At 56.5% G+C, this 20,996-nt stretch overlaps 1 protein-coding gene across 1 annotated transcript in view; it reads left to right on the top strand.

Annotated features, from left to right (window-relative positions):
* The first annotated feature begins 17,862 nt into the window (after positions 1-17,862).
* The window catches only part of LEKR1 (leucine, glutamate and lysine rich 1), a 34,623-nt gene continuing 31,489 nt past the window's right edge, over positions 17,863-20,996 (top strand). Inside the window, exon 1 of the mRNA XM_077184236.1 lies at positions 17,863-18,091. Coding sequence (XP_077040351.1) covers positions 18,044-18,091 — 48 coding nt within the window. The 5' untranslated portion in view covers positions 17,863-18,043. The remainder of the gene's footprint in view (positions 18,092-20,996) is intronic.

The following is a 20,996-nucleotide window of genomic DNA, read 5'->3' as shown; positions in this document are numbered from 1 at the left end:
TGTGGCTGGGAGCCCTCACTGCCCTTCATGGAGCTCCTGTGGGGCTCAGGGGATGGGGAGGGACCCTCAGGCTCTGTGTTCCGGGGCTCTCCCCAAACTCAGCTGTGCCCTGCTCCTGTCAGCTTCCTGGGGCCTCAGGGAAACCTGTTTTACCGTGGGAGAGAATTCCCTGCTCCCACCAGCACCAAGAGCTGGTTTCTCTCCTGCTTGCCTGGGATCAGCTGCAGGTGAGCAGAAGGGGAGGCACCACCAGCTGGATCCAGTGACCCCAGCGTGGGCAGCGCCCACGGGAGGTGGGAGCTGCAGCAGGGATGGGCAGCGTGGAGCTGCTCCTGCCCAGGGCTCAGGCCCCACGGGATGGCTGCAGAGAGGTACCGGGGCCAGGGAGGAGGGCTGGGGGCTGCCCCGGGAGAGTGGAGTCACCGAGGGGCTGGAGGTGCCCAAGCTGTGGCACTGGGGGCTCTGTGCAGCTCCGAAGGGGTTAGCACTGGGCTGAGGTGGCTCCAGAATGGAGATTTTGGGTTGACTTCGGAGCCAAAGCCTTGGAATGAGGGTTGCTGTTCTGTGGGGTTGTGCTGAGTCGTTCCTCGCTCGAGGCTGGGCCTGGCATGAGCAGGATGGGAGTGGGAGGTGGCACAGCTGCTCCCCCCGGGTGGGGACACCCTCTCCTCTCCCACTTCCCACGGGCAGCAGTGCTTTTCCTTGGATGTTGTCATGGGGTTTTGCGTTTCTGGGTCCTTCTCCTCTGCAGTGCCTGGGGACACTCCCTGGGAGAGTCTGCTCCCACCTTCCCTTCCCTTCCCTTCCCTTCCCTTCCCTTCCCTTCCCTTCCCACCTTCCCTGGCGCTGTGGGATGGGGCGGGAGGCGCCGCTGACAATGCACTGAAAATATTTATGGTGTTTCCTTGCCAATGTGCTGAGTGTCTGAGCCACCCTGCAGGGCTGAGCCCACGGCGGCTCCGCCTCGGTGACACGGCCTGGGGTTCCCTTCTGGGCCACCTGAGCCTGGCCCGGGGATGGTCCCGGGACTGGGCATGGGGGCCACAGCCGTGTCCCGGTGTCACTGTCCCGGTGTCACTGTCCCGTGTCACTGTCACCGCAGGGCCCGGCCAGCGAGCACTGGTGACCCCCATGGTCCATGGGGGATTTGTGGGATCGCTCCCAGCTCCCTGGGCAGGGGCGGTGGGGCAGAGCTGGCAGGGGCAGAGCGTGCCCCTAATCACGTTAATTGTTAATTGCGGCCCGCGTGCGCCGGCCGTGGCACCGTTTGCTCGAGGGACACCTGAGCCGGGCCTGAGAAATCGCCCGTTCCCAAATCCTGCCCCTGACAGGGACCCTGACATGGAACGGGCCCGACCCCGGCTCTGCCAGGGGATGTCCCCGCTCTGTTCGTGCCGGTTCAGGTGACAACGGGCGGTGACATGGATGGAGCAATAGTGCCCCGCTCCAGCCCCCGCCCTGTCCCACCCGGGGCAGCCTCTGGAGCCCCCAGCCCCTCTGGGGCCAGTCCTGCCGTGCCCCTGCCCTGCTTTCGCTGCTGTCAGCGGGGGAAGGATGGACCTGGTGACAAAGTGACAAAGGAGTGTTTGCGATAAGGATCTCGCTGTGTCACTGCCGGGGTGGTGACACACCTTTGGGCAAGGCCGGCGCTGGGAAAAGCCCATCGGGGACCTGGTGGCCCTGAGGGGGTGGCACCGGTGGTGACATGGCCGAGGGGGCCTGGCTGGGCTGGCTGGGCCATGAGCGGTGCTTCTGTTCCTGTAGTGGGGTGTGGGGTACCCCAGGAGCCTGGGATGGTGTGGGGGTACCCCGGGGGCTGTGGGGGTGCCCCAGGGGGCTCCGGTGACTGCCTGGGGACCCTGCACCTGGGGGCTGCCAGGTCAGGGAGGCACAGGCGGGCAGTGAGGCGGTGCCAGTGAAGGGTGAGGTCACCCCTGCCGCGGTCAGTGCCGTGCCTGGGATGTGTCAGGAAACAGCCTGTTCTGGACAGCGGGATAAAGGTGCCCCAGAGGCCGGGAGGAAGGAACAGCCTGAGCAGGAGCTGATCTGGGAGCTGGGCAGAAGGGCAGGAGCTGTTCCTGGAGCAGCCTCTCGAGTGTCAGCAGCCCAAAGGTGCTCAGGAACAGCCAGACCGTGCCCCCTGCCCACAGGGCACAAACAGGAACAGCCAGACCAGACCATGCCCCCTGCCCACAGGGCACAAACAGGAACAGCCAGACCGAGCCCCCTGCCCACAGGGCACAAACAGGAACAGCCAGACCGTGCCCCTGCCCACAGGGCACAAACAGGAACAGCCAGACTGTGCCCCTGCCCACAGGGCACAAACAGGAACAGCCAGACCAGACCGAGCCCCCTGCCCACAGGGCACAAACAGGAACAGCCAGACCGTGCCCCTGCCCACAGGGCACAAACAGGAACAGCCAGACTGTGCCCCCTGCCCACAGGGCACAAACAGGAACAGCCAGACCGTGCCCCTGCCCACAGGGCACAAGCGCTGCTCCCGGGGCAGCCACCCTGGCCAGGGGCACACACAGTGCTCTGCCCTGCCTGGGGTTTGTTCTGGTGACTCTGGGGCTGTCCAGCTGCAGGATTTCACCAGAGAATGAGCCTGGAGTGGGAAATGTTCCTGTGCCCTCCTCCCGGGCTGCCGGGCAGAGCTCTGCAGGGCTCTTTGGGGAAGTGGCTCCAAGGAAGGCACAGGCAGAGGAGGGGAAGGTTCCTGGGGAGGTTCCTGTGAGTGAAGGAGCCTTGGGAGGTGTCTGCACCAACGTCCTGCTCAAAGCAGGGTCAGCTCTGAGGTCACACCAGGTCCTTCAGGGCTGCATTGAACCAGCCCTGGGAAACTGCAGGGCTGGGCCTGCCCAGCTCCTGCACAGCCTCCAAGCACAGCAATGTCCCCGTGAGGGGTAAAACCCCCTTAAATGCAGGATTGTGGTGGCCCAGGATGAAACACCCCAGCTCCTGGGCTGCAGCCTGGGTATGTGACCTCCAGGCTTGGGGCAGGGGCTCTGGGAGAGGGGCTGGAGATGAGTGGGACCATAAATGGGTGCAGTGAGAGGTTTCTTGGGAGCAGGATGCCAGGGCTGGGTGGCTCTGCCAGGACTTCCGTGGGATTTCTGTGGCTCTCCCATAGCTCACCAGAGTTTTGCCTGGAAAAAAAAAAATCCCTTTGCTTTCTGCTGGGAGAAGCAGAGTGAGACAAGGCCGGGGTGCCTTGGTGTCACAGCAGGATGGGCACAGCCTGGCCCTGGGTTTCCTTCTGCTGGAGGGGAATTTGGTCCCTCATGAGGGGCTGAGTCATGGGTGGCACAGAGCACAACACACCAGAGCCTCGTGATCCCAGCACCAAACCCCTGCCCAGCCTGGGGGCAGGGATCTTTTTATTTGGAGTTTTTGATGTGCAAATCTGAGGTTCTCACACAGGAGTGAGAACTGGGGGTTGGACACAGGGAGCATCTCTGGCTGCCCCTGGGGTTCCTCCATCCCCACCGTGTCATCCCCATCCAACCATCGCAGAACATCCTCTGCATTAATATTTATTTTTCTCTTATGGCTACAAAGTCTGTTTTTATGAGACTAATTTCCCACAGACCCAACAACAAATGTCAGGTTGACCCAAGGGTTGTTGTTGCCTCAATTTTCTTCGGGCTCCCTCTCGTCCAACCAGCCGGGTACAAGTTGTCTCATGCGTAATTAGCCCGTGATAAATCATCTCCTGCCTTCTCCCCGTGCACGAGGAGCACATTCCCATGTGCTGATCCACGCTGGGGTTTGTTTGTCTGTGCACTCTGTGCACTCCTTGTACCTCTGCAGCTCAGCAGGGCCAGCCTCGCCCAGGCCCCTGCAGCTGCACGGGGCAGGATCCATCCAGAGCCTGGGCTGCAGCTGCTCTGGGATGGGCTCCTGGCAGGACATGGGCCCAGCCTGGGCGAGATCCTCCACAGAGCCTGGGGCTGCCCCTGCATCCCTGCCAGTGCCCAGGGCCAGGCTGGAGGGGGCTTGGAGCAGCCTGGGACAGTGGAAGGGGTCCCCAAGGGCAGGGGGGCACGGGATGGGATTTAAGGTCCTTTCCAGCCCAAACCATTCCGTGGTTCTGTGACCCATGGTGGAGGATGGATCTGCTGCCCAGCTCATGGCCCAGCCTGGAGCCTGGGCCCCTCTCTTAGTCCATCCCCAGTGGTGGGGCAGTTCCTGGCTGTTCCCACCTCAGCTCTCCTCCAGAGCAGGTTTTCCCAAGCCCTGTCCAGCCTGGCCTGCTCGTGCTGCTCCCCCAGGCCGGGTGTTCATTGAGAGCCACCCCAGACCCCCTTGGCCGGGTCACAGGAAGGACAGGACAGGGAAGTGCTGCAGTAAATACCACTATGGAATCAAGTTGCTGTTTGTTTCCCATGAACTCGGTGTTTGCACAGGCAGAGCAAAGGGCTCTGCCTTGCACTCGGATGCAGCTCCGAGGCCAAGGCACCCACTGATGCCTCTTCCAGATAATCTCAGCTGGGATCTGCTGAGCTCAGAAGTCTCCTGCTGACAGAGACGTTCCAGGTGCTTTCTGTCTCATTCCTGCCCATTTTCCAGAGCATTAGGCATGGGAAGCACATTTCAGAACTGTCTGATAAAACCACACAAGTGTTTATAGTGCCCACATTTGTACCACGTTCTGGAGGCCATTGTAGTGCACAAAGAGCAATAATTATTGCAGGCAGCAAAGCAGGGAAAGGAGGAATATTGGTTTGCATTCAGGGCACCCCGTGTGTCCTGGTCTGGGGCTGCAGGGGTCAGGCCAGAGGAGGCCAAGGAGATGCCCTGGGGGCTGGAGCCAGGCTGGGAGAGCTGGGGGGGCTCACCTGGACAGGAGCAGCTCCAGGGAGAGCTCAGAGCCCCTGGCAGGGCCTGAAGGGGCTCCAGGAGAGCTGCAGAGGGACTGGGGACAAGGATGGAGGGACAGGAGCCAGGGAATGGCTCCCAGTGCCAGAGGGCAGGGATGGGTGGGAGATTGGGAATTGGGAATTCCTGGCTGGGATGGGATTCCCAGAGCAGCTGGGGCTGGGTCGGTGTCCTGCCAGGCTGGTGATGAGCTCCTGCTGATCTCGGGGTTTATCCGTGTCCGTGCTGCTGCTCCAGGGGCCGCGGCCGGCCGGGCTGGCTGGGATCGCACGGAGCTGCCCCGCTCCATCCCCGGGGCTGAGCGCTGGCTGCTCCTCCCGGCTCTTCCCCGCGTCCTGCCCCTCTCCTGCAGCCCTCCCGAGGGGCTGCAGCACAGCTGGGCAGCTCCAATGGCTCGTTTGTCACTGATAAGGCTGCGATAACGCCGCCGAGAGCAGCACGGGATGTACAAACGATGCCGGGGTTTGTTCTCCCCGACCTCTGCACGGCTCGGGCTGGCCCAAACCTCGGCACGGGCGGTCACAACACAACCCGGGGAGCACAGCTCAGCCTGGGCTCCTCTGAGTGTGCCGGGCAGGGGCAGGGAACCTGGTGAGGCACCGAGGAGATTGGGGAACCGTGGTGCCTCCGAAACCCTCGTCACCTCCCACGCCAGGATGTGAGCAGGGAAAAGGCAGGATTGATCACCCTGGCTCTCAGGGATACAAGAGGGAAAAGGCAGGATTCATCTCCCTGGCTCTCAGGGATACAAGAGGGAAAAGGCAGGATTGATCACCCTGGCTCTCAGGGAGGCAGCACCAAACCCCCCATTCCTGCCTGGGGCATCACCATCCCTGGAAGGGTTTGAGATGTGGCCCTTGGGGATAGGATTTAGTGGGAATGGGGGTGCTGGGTGGAAGGCTGGGCTCGGCAGATTCTCGGAGCCTGGCTTGGAAGTGCAGCATGAGCATCAGCTGCTCCTGTGAGCTCCGTGCTCCCGGCTCGGTGTTGCAAACATCTGGCAGGCCCTTGTTTGTTTGTTTTTCCACCTCACACACATTTTCGTCATTTCTGCCGGGGGTGCTCCGGGGAGGCCGCAGGAAGCCAGTCTAGCCAGGGCAAATCTGGGCTTGCTTTGGGAGGGAAGTCGGGAAGAATGAATATTTGCCCTGTGGCATCAATTTCCTGTCTAGCATTCTCCAGAACGCAGCTGGAGAGGGCCCAGGAGCACAGATGTGTGTGCTGTGTGTGCCTGGCACCCCTCTAGCAGGGCTGGGAAGGGCCCTTTGCTCTTCCCCTCCTCCTGCCAGAGCCCTTCCTCCCTCCAGAATTCCCAGAATCAGCACTTTGCTGGGGAGCTCCTCTGCTCGGGAAACACCAGTGCATTATTCAGTTTAATGGCCCATGTGGGAAAATGCAGATGCTGCCTCGGGACACGGAGTGATGCAAGGGATGGGTTGGGAAGGAGGGAGGGAGAGAGAGAGGCTGGGCCACTGCTGGTGATCCCTGAGCCCCCTGGGCTGGGCAGGCACCTCCTCACTGCCTGAGCTTTAACTGGCAGTGAATTTTAATGATCTCCTTCAGGAGGCTGAGGAGAGGTAGCTCAGCGCCAGGTCCATTGCTGGCATCCTGGTGGGGTGGGAGGGCACAGGAATTGCTGCTGGTTGCTGTGTAGTTACAGTAATAACAAAAAAACCCACTCTAAACCTGATTTATTTTAAATGTGCCTTGTCTGTGACTGACATTTTGTTGTGGGCTTCACGTAGAAGGCTTTTGATGCCTCGGGTTTGGCATGTGTCAGGTTTTACTGGATCACAGAACATCCTGAGCTGGAAGGGACTCACAAGGATCATCGAGTCCAGCTCCTGGCCCTGCACAATCCCAATATATTCCATCTGATCACAGCCTATGATTCCCACAAGGACAAACATCAGCTAACAAAAGCTGGCTTCATGCGGGCCCAAACGAAACCTCTCACCCTCATTTTCACCTTCCTTCTCGCAAAATTTATCTGAGAAAGCCTTTCTTTGTCACTTCACAGAGCGCTGGCAGTTGTTGGTTGTGGTTATGGAAATGCTTTATTTGAATAGTTATGGGAACGAGTTTCAGCTGAGGGCTGGTTTGGCTGCAGCCCCACCCAGCAGAGCTGGAACTGCCCTGGCAGCACTAGGTGGGTGGCACCGGCCCCAGCGCTGCCCAGGACACCTCGGGAGCACCAACTCCCTGCAGCCACCTCCATCCCAGCCTTGTCCTGATCTCCTCATCCTTTGTCCTGATCTCCTCATCCTTTGTCCTGATCTCCTCATCCTTGAGGGCTGATGGAATCAAAAACCCTGCCTGGTTATGGTTGGGAGGGACCTTAAAGCCCCTCCCATTCTCCCCTGCCCTGGGCAGGGACACCTTCCCCAGACCAGGTTTTTCAGAATTTAAACTTTACTTACAAATCAAATACATGCTGAAATTCAAGTGCTCCCCTGATACCGTTGTGGGTTTGGATTTTATTCTTCTTTTCCTATTAAGTCATGTGCTGTGACAGCATAAGTAATGTGACTGAGTGTCTTTGGCAGTCTGGTCATCTGCGGTGTGTCTCGAGGCTTTTGAGGGGGTAAAGCCAGAAGAGCCGTAGCTGTTGGACTGAGCAAGGCTGTGGAAAGGGGATCAGTACCCGGCTGCACAAATAAGTTGATTTTTTTCCATCTTCCAGCGTCTGTTTTCCTTTTGCTGTGTCTCTTATAAGGCCAATTAACATTAATGGGAGTTGTAGAAACAGACCCTTACAGGAGGACCTCGTTAGCTCTTTCTTCCTGTGGTTTTCATGCTGAGTTGCTAAGTTTTATGGATTAGCAAGAATGCTAAAAGATATGGCAAAGCAATGCTGGCTCTTGCCATACTGAAGTGCTTAGTGAGTGAGTTTAACGAGTCAGGTTTGGGAACAGATTGGCAGGTCCATAAGTTACCAGACCTCTGGAAAATCCATACCAAGGCAACCTGATCGGCCAGCTGTACAAATATCCCACTGACCTCTTCCTCCGCTCAGCCTAATTCCTGAGAAACTCTGTTTCCAGGGGAAAACCACAAGAAATTCCCACAAACTTTGCTTTCCCAACCTGCCAGGGAGGGAGTCACAGCCGGGGGCAGGCCCGGGGGATCTCCTTGGCTCAGCAGTGCTGCAAGGATTGCTGATTTCCTGGGATAACTGCGAGTCCCAGCCATCCTCCATCCAACTGAGCTGGGATTTTTGTGGGTGTTGTGTATTTAATTCAGCTGTGAGAAACCTACAGCCCCTGACATCACTTCCCTGGCCTGGGGATGCTTGATTTTTCCCACGTTATGGTGGGATAATGAGATGTGTTTTCCTGTGTGGTCTCCCAAGGGGCCCTCAGGCAGGAAAGATTCTTCCCTCTTTCCCCTTTTCCCCGTGAATTTGAGGGAATGCAACAGCATGAGGAACCTGGGTTGTATCACAGAATGTGAATTTGCAGGTCAAAGAGTGAAATAGCTGAATTTCAAGTCTATCCATGTGGATTATTTATCAGGATCACGGGATAAATGAACGTGGTTGAGCAGGAATGACAGAACTGTGATGGAGAACATGGAGTTTGGGAAACGCCCTCCTTTTTAGAGAGGCAAGTTTAGGAAATCTTAAATAAATGTAAGATTTAAACAGAGAAATGCCCCTGTGCAGTAGCTATTTTGATATTGCCAGCTCACCTTCCAAACCCTGTTGCTTTGAAATGAGCTCTTGGGGTTGAATTTAACATCCTTGCTTTCAAAAAACCAAGCACACAAAAGGACAAGGTTTCCTTTCTCGTTTTTACTGCTGTTTCCAGTCCGGCTCTGTAATGCTATTTTTAGAACCCTGTGTTTTAATGCTGTGGCATGAACTGCTGAGATTTCCCCTGGCTGGTTTTTAAAAGAGAGGATCTGCACTTTGGTATTAGCAGTCAGCCAGGAAATCCGTGCCTGGTGCCAGAAATGGGCCTTCCTTCATAAATCTGTATTTATTTTCATTTCCTTGAGCAGTGGTGACGTGCCAGATCAGCTGTGCTGCTGTCCTGACACATTCTGGAGTGCCATGGAGCAGGGGAGGCTGGGCTGGGAAGCAGAGACAGGATTTGCCTCTGATTCACTGGGGACACACACAGCTGGGAAGTGCTGCCTTTCAGGGAATTGGGGACGGGACTGTGCTCTGATCCCATAAAGAACTGGCAAAAGGCACTTCCACAGGGAGCTTCACACATTTGCAAACATAAGTGATCAGTCCTGCCTGATTGCCCTTACCACCTTGACAGAATTGTCTGTTGTTGATCATAGATTTATTACAAAGCAGGAAAGCTGTGATCCAGTGGGCTGAAATCAATGGAACAATCCCTGGAAGTGTCCAAGGCCAGGTTGGATGGGGTTTGGAGCACCCTGGGATAGAGGAAGGTGTCCTTGCCCACTGCAGGGTGGAATGAGATGAACTTTAATGTCTCTCCCAAACCAAACCATTCCATGATTCTATAATCCAGAGATCTGGATGCTCTTTCGGCTTGGCCTGTCTGAGCAAACCTTTCTTTCAGTGTAAAATGAGGATTATTCTGCCAGTTGATCATTTCACCATCCCTGGAGGCGTCCAAGGAAGGCCTGGCATGGCACTCAGTGCTCTGGGCTGGGGACAGGACGGGGATTGGTCACAGATTTGGTCTTGAAGGGCTTTTCCAGCCCCAGTGATTCTGGGATTTTATGGTTCAATCCACTTTCTGTGCAGTCTGTGAAGGAAAAAGGCTCTGTATAAATAACCTCCAATTACACTTCTTTTTGGCTCCAAGTTAATTCCCAAAACTCCTGTGTACTGTTGCTGGTCCCTTCCCCTCCACTGGGAAGGTTTTACAGGGTAAGGGTTACGTGAAGCACTTTCTAAAGTTCTATTTTTGAGTTCTGAAAGGTGACACCTGTGTGGAAGTTATTGCCATCCTTAAAATAACCGGGGTGGCAGCTCGGGGCACTGTGACATTGGTGGTGAGCAGGGACACACATGGCACGGGGGGAGTGGGACTGGCTCTTATCAGGGTTTTAGAGCACCAGGTACCGTGGAGCTCAATCCTGACAGGGCCTCAAGGTGTGACAGCTCGATAAATATTGAATGTGCCCTTAATCTCGGGGTGGGGAGTGCTGTACCCCCAGCAGGAAGTGCTGATCCTCCCTGTGTGAGTGCAAGATACTACAGCGAGTATCTCCCACCCTATCGGCCCAGATATGGGAAGTGTACTCAGAGGGATATTGTGCAAAGAGCAAACAGCAGCAGGGAGAGCTTTTGTTCTGCAGGCACCGAGCCCAGGTCAGCAGGTGACACACTGCAGAGCTCCCAAAATGCAGGCTTGGAGTCAGATCTTGACTCGGTCTGGAAAGGGAGGTTCCCTCCCCAGAAAGGGGGGCTCAGTGTGGTGCCCTCCCATGAGGAATGGGAGAAGGGAGAGTACAGGCACAGTGGGACACGTTGTGAGCTGATCCCAGTGCTGGGCACCCCAAATCCTGCTGGGGGACGTGGCTCTCACCTCGCAGAACAACCCACGGCCCTTCCTCTCAGCGCTGGGGGAAAGGCCAGCAGGTAAAGGTCAGGGAGCTTGGTGTGTGTGTAACTGTGGGTCCTGCAGGGAGACAGCCATGGCTCGTGAGGGGAGGCTGCAGGGTGGGATGCCGGGCTGGCTGTGCGTGGTTCCCGTGGCGCAGCCGTGACTGATGCCCTGTGACAGCCCGTGCGTGGCGCCTGCTGGTGCAGCTGGGGACTCTGTCACTTCTCACCATCACCACACGACAGCAAAACTCTTTGGGAATGAAATTTTCTGCCGTGAAATGGGGACTCACGAAAGCACTCACTGCAAGCCCTGGGAATGAATTCACTTTTACTTTACTACAGTGCCATGAGAAAACAGTGAATTCTGTAGTGCACTGTCCCTGTGTGGTGTGACAGGGCTGTGGGGTCCTGAGTGGCACCTTTGGCTTTAAGCCATCAGCTGCTGCACTTTAGGATGGACCCACAGAGTGTGGCAGCAGCCTGAATCCCTGCAGGAACCCCAGGTCCAGCCTGAGCTCCCAGCAAGGCTTGGTCTTGCACACAGTGATGAGATCCCAGGATCCCTGAGGCTGGAAAAGCCCTCGCACAGCTTTGAGTCCAAGCTGTGACTGATCCCCACCTTGTCCCCAGCCCAGAGCACCGAGTGCCACCTCCAGCCCTTCCCTGGACACCTCCAGGGATGGGCACTCCAAAGCTCCCTGGGCAGCCCCTGCCAAAGTTTAACCCTTCCCATGGGGAAACTCGTCCTGGGGTCCACCCCTGGCCCAGCCTGGGGCCGTTCCCTCTGCTCCTGTCCCTGTTCCCTGGAGCACAGCCCGACACCCCGGCTGTCCCCTCCTGCCAGGAGCTGTGCAGAGCCACAAGGGCCCCCCTGATCCCCCTTTTCTCCACGCTGAGCCCCTTCCCAGCTCCCTCAGCCCCTCACAGGACAGACTGGATGCAGGTCGTTGTTGCCATTCCCTGAGGAACAATTCCCTGTGACATATCTGGGCCACCCTTGGTGTGCCCTCCCTCGTGCCCTGGTGGCTGCAGGCTGGGGCTGCATCTCCTCCCAGCCCTCCTGCACTGCAGCATCCTGTGGCAGGGCCGGGTTCTGTGTGAGCTGGGGACCTCTTCAGAAACCCTCTGGCAGTGTGTTATCACCATGGTGTGTCACCACGGCTTCCAAATGGTGGTTGCAGGCCACCAGAGATGGGGACAAAGCTGCTGGTGCCATGTTGTGTAAACAGGAAGAAAATCTGCCTGTTCCCTCGGTGACTCCATGGTGACCAGGAAACACTGGCCCATTTCACAAGCCTCCCCTGCCTCTCATGGGTCACACACAGGGTTTGCTTTCCCCAGAGCCATGGACACCTCTCTGTGTGCCTCTGACAACTGAGTCACAGCTGCTTGGGCTGCAAGGGACCTTAAAGCTCAGGGATCCCCGGCAGGGAGTCCCCACTCTTGATCCCAAACACATCAACAGCTCTGGGCCTTCTGCTGGCAGCTGTGCCAAGTCCTTCAATAGCTTTTATTTGGGATAAATCACAAAGAAACCTAAAGATTTTAAAGCAATTTAATCTAAAATCTCCTTCCTTAAACTATTTAGGATACTTTGAAATAGCAAACAGCTTATGGAAACCATCACGTGCTGACAGATCCCCAGGAATGGGGGCAAAGTTTGTGATGCTGAGCAGTGCTAGATGAGCCTCAGAACAACCACGCTGAGGGGTCTGTGCAGGGTTCTGCAGCAGAGCCCTCAGGAAGCAGCCAGCACATCCCCAGGCTCCATGAGCTGCCAGCTGAGATGGCATCGGGCCATGGGTCACCTCAGGTGGCCACGGGTCACCGCGGTGTCCTCAGGACACGACGGCCGAGCTCTTGGTCAGGGCAGTACAGAGGGCCGTCCTCTGGCCATCACCTCCCCCAGTATCTACCTCCAGAGAGCACAAATAACCATTTCTGCACTTCAGTAAACATTATCTCTGTTTGGATGTTAGCTGCAGTCTTGCCCTTGCTCCTCTTGAAGTCAGTGGGTTTGACAGATGAGCAAACAGGTTCTAAAGCAAAGCAAGAAAAATCCTATCCCGCCTTATTTTCATCCCAGTTCCGCACATATAAGGGTAGGGCTGCTTCTTAACAAGTCTGTTGTAGCAACAGCCTGCAACCAACACACACGTGCGGTTATCTCTTTGTGGGAGATAAATTTACATTGTCAGGCCATGCCATGGAAATGCAACATTTGCATTTTCCTGTCAGGATGTGCCAGGACGCTGCAGGGCAATCCCAAAGCAGGAGCTGGGCACTAAGGTGAGCTGGAGGAAGGAGCAGCCTGACCTCCTGCCAGGCACTGCCTGCTGCTGTTTAAAAGGGTTTACAAGGGGATGGAGAGGAGCCCAAACAAAGCTCCAGAGCTGTGTCACCACTAAATATCATAACACAGTCTCAGGGCTTGCAAAGACTGTCCTCACTAGTCCTTACTTGTATGGGTATTCTCATTCCTTGGAGGCTTTCCTTCTAGGCTGGGAGACCCAGGGATTGTTTTTGCATGCTGGATCTCAGAATGATGCACACACACTGATCTTGCCCCCTGGATTCGAGTGAGCCCCACCATCCTCCTTGGGATGCTCCATCCTCTAAACATCCTTCACTTTTGTTTTCTCTTTATCTTTTCCTGTTTGACAGTGACTCCACAGTTCCTTCATCACTGCCCGGTGTTTCTTCCAGTAGCTCACCAAGGCTGTAACATCTGTCTTGTTTCATCCATCCTTGTCCCCTTCCAGTCAGTGGGGAGGGCTTTGTGTGCAGTTTCTGTTTTGGCAGGATTTTCAGGTTTGTTTTTTTTTTTTTTTTTAAGGCATCAGTAGAAACGTTTTGCTCCCTCCAGCTCCTGTGTTTAAATTAGGAAAGAGCAGATTGCTGGTGGCTGGGGGGAGCAGGGAAGATTGATGGGGTTTCTGCCATCCCATGGGAGTTCCCTGGCAGGCTCCTGGGAAACTGCTGAGTCCTGCACCTCACCCTCGTGGTAACAGCTCTGTTTTGCCTGAGGAGCCATCAGGAGTGCCACCATCATTGTCACCCAGGAGCATTAGGAGATCTTACAGCTATGCCCTTGAATGCCTTAAAAATAGAGAACAAAACCTCCCACCCCTCTGCACCATCTCCCAGGGGTTGGGCTTTTGGTTGGACCTTTTGACACAAGAAGAGGAACCAGCCTCAAGCTGTGCCAGAGGAGGTTCAGGTTAGACATCAGGTGAATTTGTTCATGGAAAGGGTTTCTCAGCACTCCAAGGGGCTGCCCAGGGAGGTGTCCAAGGAATGACTGATGTGGCACTCAGGGCTCTGGGCTGGTGACAGTGCAGGATTTGGTCAGTCAAAGGGCGGATTCCATAGTCCTGGGGATCTTTTCCAGCTCTAATGATTCTTTGATTCCCTCTCCAGATTCCATCCTGCTGACTGGTCAGTGCCCTCTGCCCCTCCGTGCCCCTTCCTGACTGCCAGAGCTGCCTCTGTGCTCTGCATTCCCTCCTCACTCCAGCCCTGTATCCCTGACGCTTTTCCTGGCACCCTTCCCAACTCCTCTTGCTGCCAAGTCAGACTCAATACAAGCGTCTTGTATTCCCTTTCAAATCCTTTCCTATCGTGGCAAATAAACCCACTGTCCTCCACGCACACACTCCTGATATTACCCTTGACAGCTCTTCACTTCTGGCACTCAGCTGCTGCTTAATCATATGGTTTCTTTCTCTGAGTCACCTCGTGTGCTCTTGCAGCCAAGAGCTTGACTTTGATTTGGCAATGTCACAGCAGGAGCACATCCCTCGGGATGCCGGTGCTGCCCCGCATGTCCCACTGCCACCAGCACACTCCTCTTGCTCTGCTGTGGGGCCACATCGGTGCCTCTGGGGAGTGGGACCATTCCCTCCCCTCTGCCCTCCAGCACACACCACCAGCACCCCGCTCCATCCTGCTCTCCCTGATTTTATCATTTCCCTGCTGCTCTGCAGAGTTTCTGTTCTTAGCACAGAGCGACCTGCCTGACCTTGACTCCCAGGTAGCCCTGGCGCTCAGATCCCTTCTCCAAACATCCTCCCACTGAGGCCCCTCTCCCCTCACTCTCGTCCTTGTGACATTTGCAAAGAGGGGGCAAACGGAGCAAACCAAACAAACCCAGCAAATAGCGCTGGAAAAGGGGAACCAACGCGATGTGCAGGGAGCACCGGGAATAAATAACCTCACTGCCTTGCGAGCCCTGTCCTTCCCCTGACCCCTCCTGCCGCACGGCTGCTCCGTGCTGCGGGCCCGGCACGGGACCCCCCGCTCCTCCCCAAATCCCCTGTGTACCTACGGAGCGATAACCGAGCTCTGCTCCTCCCTAGGAAAACAACCGGAGCTTCCCAGAGGAGCTGTTTGCAGACAATGCTGCAAAAGCGCTTCCCCGCACCGCTCCTTGTACCGAGCCAATGTAAGGGCAGCCTAAAGCCAGAGGGCTGGGATAAAGTTGGATTTCTCACTGTCCAGAGAATGCTGCAGGTGTGGACACACCTATTCACCCTCCCAGCCCCTCGGCCGGTCCCGCTTTGTGCGAAGAGGGTGTTGATGTTTATTTCCTTTTTCCCCAGCTGCACACTGGCACGGACTTTGCTCCTCTGGGCTGGGATTTCTAAGCAGCGGGGAGGCTTTCCACGTGTGTTTGAGAAGGTACAAAGCCTGCCGGAAAACAATGGAAATAGCTGCCTTATGACTGCTGCGTGTCACGCACTCGGTTCTTGCCCGCTCGTTTGTCCTTGGAGCTGCTCGCGCCGCCTGGAACCTGATCCCGAGCGGTGCCGGGAGCCGGGGCTGGCACGAACAGCGGCACCATGCCACGGGCACGGACACGGCCATGCTCCGGCCCGGCCGCGGCTCGAGGCCTCGGGCAGGGCTGACCGCCCCCCTCAGCCCCCGGAGCCAGCGCGGATGTGTGGAGCGGGCGGTGGGCTCCGTGAGGAGTTTGTCAGGGCTTCCTGCCGGGAGGAAACAGCTGCTTCAGAGCTGAGTGCTTCTCCCGTGCTCTGCTTCCCACAGGGCTCTGGCCTGGGAGCATCCCGGCTGGCCCAGCATGGCTCTGCCAGGGTCTCCACACCTCCAGGACAGGATCTCCCCCGATCCCCTTGGACATCCCCTCAGCCTTCCCGAAGGACAGGCTCCCTCTGTGCAACCTTCCCTCAGACCCCCAAAGACAGGATTTCCTTTATTTCCTCTACGATAGCCTCCCCTCAGCCCTCCGGGACTGGATCTTCTCATCCACAGGCACCCCTTGGTTCATCTCTTTCAGGTCCCCAAGCACAGGATCGCCTCCATCTCCACAGGACTGGATCCCCTCACCTGCTCCTCCAGCACAGGCTCCCCTCAGTCCCTGCCAATAACTGGATGCCCTCAGAACCCTCTGGGACAAGCTCCCCTCAGCCCCTCCAAACACGGGATCCCCAAGACCGGATCCCTTCAGCTCCCTCTGGCCAAGCCCCCTCCAGCCCCTCCTCAGCGGGCACAGCCGGGGGGCCGGGATGCAGCAGCCTCCGTTCCCCCGTCCCTTCCTGCCTGCCTGCCTGCTGCGTGCTGCAGCCCGCCTTCCCCCCCGTCTCCCCCGCCTGCCCTGCCGCGCTCCCCCCGCTCGCCGCCCGCGGTGATCCGCGCTGAGCTCACGGCCGCGCCTCACGACACCCCGGCTCGGCACGTCAGCCCCGCCATCGCGTGAGAGCCGCCGCCCGCCGCCGCCCCCCCGCCCGCCGCCATCACGCACGGCGGGAACAGCTGCCGGCACGGCGCGGCCAGACCCCGCTCCCAGCCAAGGCGGGCTCTCGCCAGCTCCTATTAATGCAGATCTTAATTAATGACCCCCGCGGGGGGCGAGCCGCCCTTCACACGCAACGCGCGCTCCCCCCCGTTCGCCCGCGCCTGGCGTGGAAGCACGAAGAGGTTAAAATGGAGGCGGGGGCGTGAGGCGGCTGCCAAGGCGGGATTAGCGCGGCTCGGAGCTCGGCACGCAACGCGGGACGGGGCACGGCGGCCACACGCGAGGGACCCGCGGTGACACGCGTGGCACCGCCGTACCAAGCCGGGGGGGAGGCGGAGGGCGCCGGGAGCCCGAACGGGCGCACTGTGCTGCCCTCCGTCTCCCCCCGGTTTAGCATACCTCTGTTGAGACAGCACTTATTCACCCATTTTTCCTTTTTTTCCCCCTTACTGATGCAATTTTCCTTTTTTTCCAATAAAGCTTTTGTTTCTGTCCCCTAAAATTCACCACTTTCTTCAATCCAACTCCCCTTTTCTCCCCTATACGTCTCCCAACCTTACTGATGCTTCACCTCAGAGATGGGTCGTGCATAAATTTAATTAAGGTCACCTCGGTTTTGGTTTTTTTTGCCATGGCCTGTCCCCAGTTTTGTGTGTGTGTCCCTAAATTACGGTTTTGGGGGCCTATTGTTTTATATAAGGCTGCAGGGAATGTTTTGGGGATGTAGGAACTGCTTTGGGGATGTAGGAATTCCTTTGGGCAGATGGTCCCTGCTGTGTGATAAAGCCAAGTCCCAACAGGGACTGGGATTTGGAGGAAACAGGAACCCATCAGCGCTGGAAAGAAGGGCAGAAAGTGGAATTAATCCCGCTGAAACTGCCGAATCTCGCTGCCAATCCTTCCCTGATTTATTTATTTTCGTGACTGTGTGTTCACTCCAGTGGGTCTCACCGGGAGCTGGCGGCTCCCGGTTCATCCCGAGGTTGAGCTCGTGCCTCGGGTGTGACACGCAGATGACCCGGCTGGCAGGGCCGGATTTGGGGTGGCGGGGACTAATTGGGGGTGTCAGGGGTGGCTTTGGGGTGTCACAGCCGAATTGGGGCTGGTAGGGCTGAATTAGGGGTGCCAGATGCAGGTTTGAGGCGTCAGGAGGGGCTTTGGGGTGTCACAGTTAAATTTGGGCTGTCAGGGCAGGCCGGAGGGGGGCAGAGGTGGTTTTGGGGTGTCAGTAGAGAATTTGGGGAGTCAGGCACAGGTTTGGGATGCCAGGTCCAAATTCGGGACGTTGGGGGTGGCTTTGCGAGTGCAAGGCCAAATTTGGGGTGGCAGGGCCGAATCTGGGGTGTCAGGGTTTCCCTTCGGGGTATTGGGGGGCTTCGGGGTGGCAGGGTCGAATTTGGGGTGTCAAGGTTTGTCTTTGTTGTGTCAAAGCCGAATTCGGGATTTTGGCGCCGGCTTCGGGGTGGCAGGGTACAATTTGGGGTGTCAAGGTTTGGCTTTGGGGTGTCAAGGCCCAATTCGGGATGTCGGGGCCGGCTTCGGGGTGCCAGGACCGGCTCTGGGGAGCCGTGTTTGCCATGTCAGGGCTGGCTTTGGGGTGTCAGGGGGGTTTTGGGGCGCATTTAACCCCGATCCTGCAGCGGCGCTCCCCTCGCCGCCCTCACCTCAGCCCCTGTGACGCGCACGCGCCGTTGCCGCGGTTACGGCGGACGCCGCGGCCACAAAATGGCGGCGGCCGCCGCGCCCCCCCCGCCCCTCACGGGTCCCCCCGGCCGGGACCCCGGCGGGCCCTGACCCCCGAGCCCCGGCCGCTCCCGGAACCCCGAGCCCTCCCCCGCTCCCGGAGCCCGCCGCCCAGCCCGCGGGAGGCCATGGAGCGGCGCGGCCCCGTCCACGCGCTGCCCGAGGAGATCCGCAAGGTACGAGCTGTGGAAATGCCAGACCCCGACACTCGGAGCTCCTGCAGCAGTTCAGGGATGTTGCACAGGCCTGTGAGCACCGGTGCATTGTCTGCACATTTTGGCCCTGGGTTAGGTTGGGTGTTGGGTTTCCTCACTCTTTTGTGCGGTGTAATTACGGTAATTCTATAGGAACCCTGCAGAGGAACACCTGAGTCTGTGCCGGGGCTGTCACTGCAGGTGAGTTTTGGGGAGCACCTCGCCCTGTGCCGGGGCTGTCACTGCAGGTGAGTTTTGGGGAGCACCTCGCCCTGTGCTGGGGCTGTCACTGCAGGTGATTTTTGGGGAGCACCTCGCCCTGTGCTGGGGCTGTCACTGCAGGTGATTTTTGGGGAGCACCTCGCCCTGTGCTGGGGCTGTCACTGCAGGTGAGTTTTGGGGAACGTCTCGCCCTGTGCTGGGGCTGTCACTGCAGGTGAGTTTTGGGGAACACCTCGCCCTGTGCTGGGGCTGTCACTGCAGGTTGAGTTTTGGGGAACATCTCGCCCTGTGCCGGGGCTGTCACTGCAGGTGAGTCTCAGATTTCCCCTGTTCTGGCGTGTTTTGCTGCCGGGAGCTCGGAAGGACTGCAGAGCATGACATGTTCCAGAGGAGTATCAACACACACAGGGACGGAACATTCCCCTTCCTTTCCCCTCGTGTCTTTGTGTGTTCCTTTGTTTGCCAGACAGATGATTGCCGGTGTAACAGCGCTGCTGTTTATATGGCTCAATTTAGGAGGAGGCTGCACTCAAGTGGAACACGAGTCACTTTTTGTAACACTATCAAGTTTTCACTCTGGCAGTACAACACCCAGCTGTCCTCATTCCTCGGTCTGCAGCTCATAATTGACAAGTCATTTAAAAGCTTTGTGTACTCAGCCTGGAGAAATTCTCCCTGGCTTAGTCCTGGAAACTGTTCAGACAATTTCTGAGATGATTTCTGAGAAATCAAGGATGGGTAAGATGGATAAAGAAAGGGAAAATAAATACTTAGCCTTAAAAAAGAAGAAGGGAAGAAGCTGTGGAACACTTTCAGACTCGTGAGCAGCTGTTTTGGTGGCAGGAAGGATCCCACTAAGTTTGTTAATTTAGCAGTTAGTTTTTTAGCCCCAACGGGGTACAGTGGTGAGCAAAAATCAGTGTAAGCTTCTCCCAGAAACAGTTGTACCAAACTGTTGAACGAGGGAATCCTCCTGGAGCTGGTTACTGCTTAATATTTCCTTTAATGACTTAAAGCTGCAGTTTGGTGGCACTTGGGCCTGTTTTATGTTGGGATCAGTTCCTGAGGCAGTTCCTGCTCCATGTGCTTGGCGTGTGCTGGCACAAGGAGGGAGCAGCAGCCAGGGCAGGCACAGAAATGCAGGGACATGAGTTCTGTCAGCAGCAGTGTCAGTGGCTGCTGGTTACTGTTGAGCCAGGATCTTGGATTAAAATAAGGCATTTAAAATTAATCCAATGCATCAATACAAAATCCATAATAACCCCCTTGTCAAACTTAACAGTCTGAGGGCTGTAATCAGGTTATAAGCAGAATAATATGAACAAAGGGATATTACACAGAAAGAATCTATTAATGTATTAATAGTTTGAATATCTCAATAATTGTAATAGGAATCACATGTGAAACTTGGGTCTTTGTTGTCCATCTGTCCAGGGCTGTTGAGGTTTCAGTTCTGAGCTGCAGGCTTTAAAAGTAATGACGTGACTGATGGGAATTTAGAAAAGAGCAAAAATAGTAAAAAGAGCTTTAAAATCTCCTAAGAAAGGATAACAGAACTGGGTTTGCTCATTCTGGAAAATACCTGAAGGCACAGTAACTGCTCACAGGAGGTGGTGGTTCACTTCCAGGTGCAAATGAGTCTTTTCCTCACATTTCTGGGTGTGCTTTGGTTGGCTGCTCTGAAACTCTGGAGCTGTCCCAGGCCGATGTGGAATTCTCCCAGTGGCATTGTCACTTCAACCTGTCCCTCAAAGTAGCGAGGCAAATCTCTGGAGGTGCCACCAGTGCTGAGTACAAAGGTGATCCCTTTGTACCTTTAACAAAAGATCTGGTGCAGAGGACACAGGATTTGCAGATATGGACAGAGTTCTGCTCCTGTCCCATCCTCCTCGTGCCACGTGTGAGCTCCAAGCAGCGACAGGCCGGGGTTTGGGATGGGAAAGTGCCGGGGTTTGACACATCCTGTGCTGTGCTCATCTCCTCCTCAGCATGGTTACAATGCACTACAAGTCATTCCCACCATTTCCTCTCCTTGTATCTGCCGTCCTTTCTGCACACATGTGCTCCTTCCCTTCCCGTTCTCTGCTGCCCAGATTTTACAGCCTCTCCTTTGGGATCTCCCTGCCAGCTGTGGCTGGCTGTGCCAGCTGTGGCTGGCTGTGCCAGATGGAGCACAGCACGGGCTCCCAGGGTGGCTGTGCAGGCCCAGGGAGCACATGGGGCTGCAGGGATGGAGCCTCTCAGGCACTGAGTGCTGCCCAGAGTGAGGGATGTGCCCTGGCCAGGCGCTTGGATGGAGGGATGATGGATGGATGCATGGATGGATGGATGGATGCTGGATGTTGGGTTGTGGCACTCACATGGCACCCAGGAGCTGCCTCACAGGAAGGGCTCTCATTTTCCTCTCCTTGGAGCTGCACAAGCTGCTTATCAAGGTTTTATTTTCAAGGAGGTTTTAGTCTAGAGGGAAGGAGATTTCTCAGCATTTTGTTAAAGGAATGATGTGAAGGGACTTTGGTTCCTCATGTTCTGATCTATTTTGCCTCAGAGAACTGTGTAAAAACTTCTATGTGTCCCTGCTTTCTTCTCTCTCTCATTCCTCCTGCTCTCACACCCTTTTCACAACATTGCATGGAAGGAGATTTCTCATTTTTTAAGGGAATGG

Source organism: Agelaius phoeniceus, chromosome 10, assembly GCF_051311805.1.
Source record: "Agelaius phoeniceus isolate bAgePho1 chromosome 10, bAgePho1.hap1, whole genome shotgun sequence".
In the NCBI taxonomy this organism is placed as follows: domain Eukaryota; kingdom Metazoa; phylum Chordata; class Aves; order Passeriformes; family Icteridae; genus Agelaius; species Agelaius phoeniceus.
Note: the sequence above shows the minus strand (reverse complement) of the source record. Positions and strands in the feature narration are given on the sequence as shown.